Genomic DNA, 10316 nt, shown 5'->3' with positions numbered 1-10316 from the left:
GGGGGGCGGATTTCAGTTTCCAGCACTGTAGTAGTGGAGCAGTGAATGATCATTGAGCAAGCTAAGCTCCACAAGGACCACAACAATTAATTGAATTATGTACCTCGAGATCCACACTTGTAGTTGTAGGCAACCGCCCGCAGGACTTGTTGCCCTTGCACTCGTATTAACTTAAAGATCTACTCGTCAGGTCCCGAGTTTCGAAACAAGGACGTATGGAACTCTCCACTTGAGTCTTGAATCAGTTCAGCTTCTCCCCTGCGGCGACGCTCAGCACACTCCGTTCTTGCCACCTACTGTGACCTAGTCCGGCTAGTAGTGTCACCTGTATCTAAAAAAGCGTAGAATGATTGTGAAATGGAGTACTATTAAAGTAGTACATATAGCGGACTCACGTCTGAGTCACGGATTATCAGAACCAAAACACACCAGTAGTAGTAGCAGTACCCTTTTTTTCTTTCGACTTTCGTGTCTACATGTGGTATACTGGCTAGGCTCTTGCTCCTACTTGTTCGCAGATGATATTCTTTTACTTTCATCACGTCGCCTGCAGTGCGAGCGTGTTTCAGGCAACAGTCTACCAGATCTGTGCCTGATCCACAGCCAGTAAACCCATTGCAGGTTGACGAATTATTTGAAACTAGAAAGGACGGTAGCTTGAACGCAACAGTGACTTCGAAATACATGATTTGCTGGTATTCAGTACTATGATAGTAGTGTTCCAACAGTTTGTGATGGACGTGCACCCGTACTAACGTCGCGTTGTTTGCGAGAGGCATTTCTTTGCAGTCTTTGCCATAGCCCATCTACATCGTTCTAGGCCCTGGCCTAGCAGGGGTCGGACAAACGACGTGTTAGCTGGAGGAATTTCCGGTGGAAACTCTGGACAGGTGGACATGATGAAGTGGCCAACGGGCGTGTCTAGAACGGTCGCTTTGGTACTTTATGGTGCAGTACATGTGTTGGTGCTGAGATCGTGTGGACAAATATTCAACATCAATCACCCGCTGCTTTCTGGGGAGGATACACCAATGATATGTTCGGCTTTCCTCGTCGACGGGCATCTCGACCAGACGTTCAGCCTGTTGGAAGCAGCCATCCTGCCTTTCCATAGCAGGTAAATAGCATGCTACAGACTACAGTGCTCCAGTCGCGTCACTCGAGACGAGTGTGAGCCTTACATCATTTCCCAGCCACAGGTCAAGGGCTGCCCAACATCCGGCGCGTGTTTGAGTGACAGACTGGATTTCATTGAGCCGTACTGTACATGTATGTTTCAGGCAAATGCACCGTTTTACTGAATCGAAAAAAAAATCTGGTTTGAGTACTATTGTAGTGTTGACAATACTTAGTACATCATCATGTGGAGAACACATATTACCGGTATGTTTCTCCACATGATGATGTACAGTGTGCAAATAACTGCATGCAGTAGATGAAAAGAACAAATTGTGTTCTTTTCATCTACTGCATGCAGTCATTTGCACACTGTATATGAAGTGCTAGCCATCCAGGGTTCTTGCAGGAGCGACACTGCAGGGCGCTGCGCCCTCCTTCACTTTCGACTTCTGAACGGATTTCAATGTCCGCTACACGGTATAAACATCACTTACCTCTGAAAGATACTCATGGCGGGTTCCAGTAGCCGGTGAATAAATACATGCAGTAAAAATTGGTCGGTTGCTTACTGATGTCGGTGAAATTATCGGCCAAAATGGCGGCACAAAATGGCCGTAAAACACACACACACACACACAAACATTTGGGTCCGAGGACCCGCACTTCACTTTTGTTCTGGCTACAGTCGACTCCTGATATAACGGACACCATTGTGCATGAGAATTAATAATATTCTTTATAGCCGAAGTTCGTTATAACAGAAATGCACTCACACCATACAAGCAGCAAGTCATCAGTGACTGGAAAGTGGTCCATGACAGTATGAATACACTTGGTTTACATGTGACCATACACGATTTGGTTCGTTACAAGCGAAAACTGTTCGCTATAAAGGGTCAATTTTGTACGGGTTCAAACAGGGACATGAACAACAGTTCGCTATATCACGAAATTCGTTCGTTATAATGTGGAATCGACTGTATAACCCTGCTAACATAACACTGCCTCACACTTACATGTAGGTGCAGTTCTCGGTAATCCATACCACGGCATAAGATTGATTCCTAATGGGATTGTGGTACTGCCCGTGGCTATGGGTCCTGAGGCTGACTTGTGTGTGTGTGTGTGTGTGTGTGTGTGTGTGTGTGTGTGTGTGTGTGTGTGTGTGTGTGTGTGTGTGTGTGTGCGTGTGTTTATTGTGTTACTGTGCATGTTAGCTTCTCTTTAGGCAATATGAGCTGTTCTGGATTTCTGGGATGGGAAGCATATCAACTTGCTACTGCACTGAAGTTTGGCTTGACCTTTGGAGCACAAGGCGTAAGCTTTTTACATGAATGATCTGTACATTTGTATTTCCTTTCTGGCCACTGTGAGGCAACATGTGTGTGTGGGTGTTAAGTTCGATCAGTTACCCCTCTCCCCCTTCCCCTTCTTCAGACCCCATGCGCCCTTAGCCTAGTGCAGTAAAAGTTGTAAAAGCTGTAACTAGAGACCACCGTGACTAGCAACCAGCCTGGTACTACAAACGACTTTGCCAGGCACGGATGGTCTCACATTCATCTATGGCTGTGCGGTGCAAATCTCAAACTAAGGACCACCTGCCACTAAAGACCGCGTTCTCTGGCCCCAAGGGGTGGTCGTTAGTTGCAGGTTTTACTGTACAATTATTGCAGGTTGTACAGTATTTCTCTGAATGTAAGTCGCCCTTTAATGTCAATGTAACGTTATTGAAACAACTTAGCTCAGACTTGAAAATAGGCTGCGACTTGTAATCGAGGAAATACGTTACTTGCTTTGGGGTTCAGGGAAGAATTGTGATTATATGGAGCTGAAACGAGAGAGCTTGGAAGCTCAGGGCACTACGCTATGCCTTTTTGCCTTGCTCATCATGCATGCTATTAGAAGTGATGGAAATGTTTTTTCCATTGATTGGCTCCATCATTGTATTGCAAAAACGTTTCAATCAGTTTGAATATGAGTGTGAACACATTGGCAGTCTTGTAACGGGTTATTATGTAGATAACAAGCCGGGATAAGTTTGCATTCGAGGGTAATACGACACCGTCTACCAATTTGATGACCAATGCAAAAAAAAGCATAGGATGTTATGATTTTTTTCATTTCTCCTCTTTTCAAGACATAGTCTAGGATTCGAAGTTCGAACCCGCACAATCGTCCTGTATGTTGTTGTTGTAGTTGTTGTAGAAGTTTATTTAACGTCGCACCACAAACAGGCGATTTCGCCTCCTTTGATACATGTGGACGACAGAAGGAATGAGAGAGAGGGGGGGGGGGGACAGAAGTATGGAGAGAGGAGGGTAGAAATAAATAAGCAATCAACCTCAGGGCTACACCAAAGCTAAAACGGAATGGGAACATACTATATACAAAATAGCTTCATACATATATTGCAAAACACGTTTACTATTCTTCAGTCCGCTATACCACAGAAACACACTAGCCGAAAAGCATTTAAACGGAGCCATGATGCGCTTTTAGCAGGGCACAGAACTGAAGGTGGCTGGGCTCGGAACGGAGATCAGGCGGGAGCTGGTTCCACAGGACTGCGCCGATGAACTGCATGGTCGCTCGACGTATGCATTCCCCGATACACTTAGCATTCATACTCATTCTTCACAGTTGCTTCACGTTATTATCTTGCGTTTGAAGGCCCTATTTGAATATTGTAGCTAGCTGTCCTTGACGGTACGGTACAGGTACGGGATAGCGCCAGGCATGCCGATGGCATAAACAAACACGGATTAAAGCTGGGTGGACCCTGGCTAGCGCCAGACGTTACTGAAGTAACGTCTTTAGCATAGCTACGGGAATAATGCTATCAAGTTGCATTTGGTTTGTTTGATTTCGAGGACAGTAGAATGGCATTAGAGATTACTATGTGTCCTGTGTGGCTAGAGATTACTTTGGGTCCTGTCACTCCTGTGTGAATAGACATGGTTAGCATAAATTTTTACCGTTCACGCTAAATCCAACGGTACTCGTCAGGCGAAATAGCACGTCATAGATGAGCGGGAAGAAGATGACGACGTCCACTAATTTAGTATCTGTGCACACGAATCTGCTGTGTGTGTGACTCTGTGTGTAAGCTATGATATCATCTTCTGTGGTTCCATGCTAGGGTTGTCCACATTTTTCGAAATATTTTTGCCAAGTTGCGGATGCAAAATGAAGTCTTGTTGGGGCATTATGCATTCCATAAATTCAGGAGGATTTTGAAGAAAATAAGAAGAAATTAAAAAAATTCTTAAAATTCAAAAAAATCAACCCAATTCGCGAAAATTATGCGACCGTTGTCATGGCAACCAACAAAAAATGGCCGCCTCTGTGTGTACATGGTTACCGTGACTCACGTGAGAGTCGACTACAGTGTTTGTAGTATAGTCTATCGCTGTAAAATTCCATTTTCCTCGTGCTGCATCCATAGTGGCTTTTTACCTTTTGACAGCTACTGACTGTAGCGGTTGTAGTATCCCTGCCTTGCTAGTACTAGTAGCAAGAGTACATAACCCCCCGCTCTCTAGTAGTAGTACTCGTACTGAACTGTAGCTGACTACTACTAGTCTACAGTACATCATTCTTTCTACTGACCTCTAATCATGTCACACGTACACGCACTGCATGACTCTTGTCACTCCTTTGCTGACAAGCCTCACTTCTCACCACTTGTGTTTCCCTTGCGCTTGCTGGATTGCATACTACATTATGTATATAATACAAACTAACCTTAGGTTTATACGTGGAATATAAACTGAACACAAACCGAGTCCTGAAAGGCTGAAGTAACTAATACTTGTAGTTCCACTATAAAATCAGTGAATCTTCGGCGCCTGAACTAATACTTGGTAGTTTTGAGGTCTGGCTGTTTGACACACCCTCATGCTTTCGACTGGGGTTGTGAGGAGTGAATTCCTGCATGCTTTGGCCGTTTGGGCATGGAAAAGGGCAAAATATACCCCAAGTTGCAATTTTTCCCCGGGGATGCATTTTTACCCCCAAGTTGCAAAAAAGATGCAAAACATAATGTGGACAAGCCTATTCCATGCCTAGCGCCTACAAAGTTTGAATGACGTAGGTTGAGCGATCGCTCCGCGAAACATACTTTTTGAAATTCTCTTCATAGTATATCTTCCACCATTGAAATTTCGAATTTCTTCGAATTTTTTGCTGAGAGGGGTGGCTTGCAACCTCGATAATGGCTTGTTCCACTTCCAGGCATGCTTCGGAGCCATCTTCTGTTGATGTAGTGGCGGGGATCTGCCCTGCAACTGCTACAACAAAAAATGATTCGATCTGAGAAAGGGTGAGACCGCGAATCTCGGTTGAATATTGAGTATTTCAAGCCTTTTCACGACGAAGATGGAGTTCTTTTTGGAGATGGACGTCGCGGCAAAGGACATGGTGTCCGACTTCTGGCGTCTGGTGAAGCCAGGGATCATTTTTCCAGTCAGGTCGGCAGCCTAACCGTCGGTAAGCTTGTGTTTGGATCCCGTTCTGCTTGATGTGGTAGATCACAAACAAAATTATCGCACAAATTGATCTCAGCATCGTGCGTACGGTATTTTATATTCAGAAAATCCCAAAGTGTCTCTGTGTGGCCGTCCTATGCCACGAGAAACTCCAATCAGGCTCCTATGTCCTCTGCCTTCATGATTGAATGTCCACTTCGTTTGAACAACGAACACAACAATCGAGGACGGCTTTGCAATGAAAAATACAGCTATACTGGAGCAGAAAAAAAGAAGAAAAAAAGTGCTCAGGATGAGACTCGAGTACACGCATACTCTCCCAGCAGGTGAAACGCAAATTTTTGTGAAAAATGCGTGTCGCCGACTGACCAGTAATTTCGCCTGACGCGTACCCAATACCCAAAATACTGTCTGTTTGGTATCGTTTCGACTATAGAAAGCTCTGTTTAGCGGGAAAACGAAACGGTAAGATTCCAACTAGGGTTACGTAGTAAGTCGATCGTTGCGTCAGAAACCGAAATGCTAACCATGTCTTGAAAACACACAAAAGGCGGTCCAGGCCGACAGTCGAAGTTAGCTTGAACGGTAAAATGCTAACCGTGTCTAATGTCTCAAGTACAGTGTTGCTCAATAAAATCCAGTCACGCCACTCAAGTACGTGCCGGGCGTTGTGCAGCCCTAGATCTACGCACACTGGACGGCGAAATGATGCAAGGCGCAAACTTGAGTGACGCGACTGGATTCCATTGAACAGCACTGTACATGTGCAGAGGGTTGTACTAGGATACACGCGCAAAGGATTGCATCCAGGAGAATACCCTCACGTGATCGTATACTCTTCTGTGCTTTATCTGCAGCTCGCGGCCGACCTGAAAGTGTTCTCTGGCGTGGCGTTTGTCATCCGCGACTCGTGCTCCTCGAATCTTCTAGCTGCGGCCCAGGTGCAGACCGTGCTGTCGGTACAGCGCGGTGATCTGCCAGCTGTGGCTGAATACGGAGATGGCAATGTCCTAATACGCGACTTGGACTTGAACATCACTCTGCTGGACCACGACGTCAGGGCATGTGACCAGGGCACGGCTGGATCCATATTCGGTTGCCATGCGCTCGCTGAGCTGCTGGAAATCGCAACGGACGCAGATTTGGACTTGCGCAATGAGACCCTGCTGGATCTCGGCCGATACGTCAGCAATGGCGATCGAGTGCCGCCAAATTTGGCATTCACCGCAAAGGATAACGCCAGACCAGCTTCAAACAGTTTGTTCATTCCAATGGCTAGTCAAGAAGCCATCGCTATTTCTCCTCTGCTGTCTGCCAGGACCATCATACACATCAGTGCGTGGGCTTCAAGCCCGATATTTAACAACAACAACGAGTATCCGTACTTCTTTCGGATGACACCATCTGATGATCACCAGGTGGAGGCCATTGTGGACCTCATCACGGAGCTGGGAGCAACGTACGTGGCACTGATTGCTGGAGCTGACCAACTCTATAGCGGGCAAGGCTACAACCTGATCCGTGATCGGTCGCGTCGTGACGGCAAATTTTGCTTTGCCATGCAGCAGCGCATCTCCGCTGAGGACCCAGAGTCCCTGGAGGAAGCGGCTGTGGCAATACGAAACAGTCCGGACGCAAGGGTCATCATAATCTTCGCCACGCCCAGGCAAATGGCGGCGTTCATACCCGTGTACAATCAGCACAATATTACGGATCGCATCATCATCGGCAGTAGTGACTGGTTTACACGACTGGATTACGCCAGCACTATTCCAGCTAGCTCCGCGTTCTATAAGACAACCGTTCTGGGATTCGTACCGACTCCCGAGCGCATATTCCTGGACGCTTACCTTCTGACAGCTGGCTATTCCTTTGAGCTAAAGCAAGAATACTTTGCCCGACAGACGGCGAGGGGTAGTCCGTATGCCAGGACGTACTTGGAGAGAGTCGGCAACTGCTCGATATCCAGCAGAGTTGTTCAGTCCTGCCAAGCGGCTTTCTTCAAGTCCAGCCAGCAGTACCCGGACTGTGACGCCGACTTCCCCGTCCCGGACTTCGAGCTAACAATTGCTTCCGTCACTCTGTTCATGGTGCGTACGCTGCTTAGCGTCACGCTCGCCTCCTCCTCCATTCAACCATACTGCCGTGATGGGCAGTGCACGCTGCTCACAAACCCGGTCAACGCCCTGGAAATTCTCAGAACGTACCGCGAGCTGACGCTGCCCTGCTCCATACGCGGTGTGAATAGAACGTGCGAGGTTTTCACCGTGGGCCAGAGTGGATTCCCGTACTTTGAGCTGCAGGCGCTGCGAGTGACAACTGCTAACAATGATGGACGTCAGCGGCTGTCTCGAGTAGGCGTGGGTGACTGGTACACTGGCGGCGGTGAAACGTATGACACCAGGTTACAATGGTACACGCATAGCTGTGTTGATTTTGGTGACGCGGAGCAGGGCTGTGTGAACATGACGGCTCGCAGGCAGGAGATGGCAGCGTTGGGAGAGAACAACGGAACATCGCCGCCAGACAACCGACAGCCTGCAGTTCCGTCATCGATATGCAGTGAGCCCTGCAGGCCAGGGTACTTCTTGCGGCAGACCAGCTTGCAGCAGTTCTGTTGCTGGACGTGTATTCGTTGCAGCACGGGTCACTTTAGCGAGGAGGTGAACTCCCTGGAGTGTGACAGGTGCGACGTTGGACTTGTCACCAATGTCAATCGCACACAGTGTATTGAGCCGATCATCGTACGCTGGCCCTGGCCCAGCTACTGGTCATGGATTGTCATTGCACTGTGTCTGTTTGGCGCGGCTCTCACTGCTGTCGTTCTGGTCTTCTTCATTAGACACCGGCGGGAACCGATGATCCTGCGTTCCAATATCGTGCACATGACGTTCGTACTGGGCTCGGCCATTTGCACTTTTCTGATCAACATAGTGCTTCTGTATGTACCGAGGTCTACACTTGGTCATTGCCACATTCACAACATGCTCTTTCTGCTGTTCACTGCCGCATCGATCAGTGCGCTGATCTTGAAAACCAACCGTCTCGGCACCATATTCAGCTCCATGCAGGTGATGGACGGCAGGCGAGGTGGCGGACTTCGCCGCAAACTGCTCAGCAACGAGGGCCAGGTATTTCTCATACTGCTCTTCACATTCCTCTTCTGCATTCTGTACTATGCTCTGCGGGAAGCACTTCCGGCGGCACCGCAGCTTGTGTTTGTTGACGAGCAGCACGCTGGGTATTCATGCCGGGACAATGCCATCGCCAATGGTGTGCTCCTGGGTTGCTTTGTGGCAGTGAACATACTTGCCTTCTATCTTGCCTTTCAAACACGCAGCCTTCCCGACGACTACAACGACTCCAAGCTCATCATGGTCACCAGCAGTATCTGTACCATCGTTCTGCTAGCATTCCTGCCGGCTTTGCTGAACACCGAGCTGGATCTCCGAATGGTGGTCATCAGTCTGGTGATCATGGCATATCACTACGCCGCTGTTATCACACTGTGTTTGCCACGCGTCTACTGGACCCAGTTTGGATTCACGGAGAACTACAAGCGCCCAGCGACCAGCAGCAATGATTCCACTACGAAGAGCAATGGCCGGCCATCTCTCGCATCGCAACAAGTTGCTACGCCCACACTCAGTAATCGCCACGCACTTGTCTCCATGCAGTCGCTCCACTCTACAACTGGTCCGCATTCCGTGAAGGGTACGCTAGCCATGGATAAGAGTATAGAGGAGGACGGCGCAGTGAACGGTACCTCTGAGCAATACACACATTACAAAAGCATGAGTGCGTCACAAGATTCCATGTGCACTGCAGATTAGTGGACAGTACTGTCGTGGACATGGACGTCCGGTCGAATGACCGGGGCTGGCGCCCACAGTGCGTACAGAACGTTGCATGCAACGTACATACACATGTTGATCGCATGTTGACCGCATGCGCACTCACAGCTGCATGGCCAGCGCCCTCGGGCCGCTTGACCTGAGACCGGTTTTCCATGTCCATGCCAGTAGTGTAGTTTGTATGACTGTGCTCGTTGACCGGCCGACTGTGGACTTGTGAAGCGCTGGCATGCAGTGGATCAATAACAGCGTTATATTCATTATTCAATACAATATATTGATTTTTTGTTTGATTTACAATCTGGTGGTTCTCTGAGCATGTTGAAAGAATTCCTATGTGTACTTGAGCCGGCAGCGAACATCGGTCAACTGTCTACCTTGCTTTTACCTGTCTAGAGATTGTTGTTATCAAGAGTTGATGAGCTAGTCCATGTGTGAAACGATATCCATCACTCAGATGGATGGATTCTGTATTCTCTTTATTGTCTAGTCTAGCAGCGCAGATATATTATCAGCATTATCCTGAGAGCATCCTGCTCCTGTATCTGATCGTAAATTAACGTACAGAAATGCCTAGCGCTGAAGAACGCAGGGGGTCAAGGGGAGCAGAGTCACAGATTATCCTACTGTAAAACATGTATATAATATTATAACGAGGAAGTTAATGTAACGTTTTAACGGATGACATTTCTTCGTTATGATAAGATCCGTTGAGGCCGTACTGCTTCATATATGTTGTGCGTGGGTATGCCAGAATACTGCAAGATCGTTAACAATTCTTCTCGTTAACCTATGAATTTTGGACAACCGTTAAAATTGCGACTCGTTATAATGACATGTCTTACAGCATTTACAC

At 47.7% G+C, this 10316-nt stretch overlaps 1 protein-coding gene across 1 annotated transcript; it reads left to right on the top strand.

Annotated features, from left to right (window-relative positions):
- Positions 1-427: 427 nt before the first annotated feature.
- On the top strand, positions 428-10299 carry LOC135811492 (extracellular calcium-sensing receptor-like). The gene is made up of 3 exons (XM_065324730.1): positions 428-1117; positions 2337-2436; positions 6464-10299. The coding sequence occupies exons 1-3, from the start codon at positions 897-899 to the stop codon at positions 9437-9439; spliced, it is 3297 nt and encodes a 1098-aa protein (XP_065180802.1). The 5' UTR covers positions 428-896; the 3' UTR covers positions 9440-10299.
- Positions 10300-10316: the final 17 nt, after the last annotated feature.

Source organism: Sycon ciliatum, chromosome 3, assembly GCF_964019385.1.
Source record: "Sycon ciliatum chromosome 3, ocSycCili1.1, whole genome shotgun sequence".
Classification (NCBI taxonomy): Eukaryota; Metazoa; Porifera; class Calcarea; order Leucosolenida; family Sycettidae; genus Sycon; species Sycon ciliatum.
This window is presented reverse-complemented; position numbering and strand designations above follow the sequence as displayed.

Coding starts and splice junctions, on each gene's coding strand:
- LOC135811492 (XM_065324730.1), top strand. CDS start 897: ATGATGAAGTGGCCAACGGGCGTGTCTAGAACGGTCGCTTTGGTACTT. Junction 1,118..2,336: donor ATCCTGCCTTTCCATAGCAG/GTAAATAGCATG, acceptor TGTGCATGTTAG/CTTCTCTTTAGGCAATATGA. Junction 2,437..6,463: donor TGACCTTTGGAGCACAAGGC/GTAAGCTTTTTA, acceptor CTTTATCTGCAG/CTCGCGGCCGACCTGAAAGT.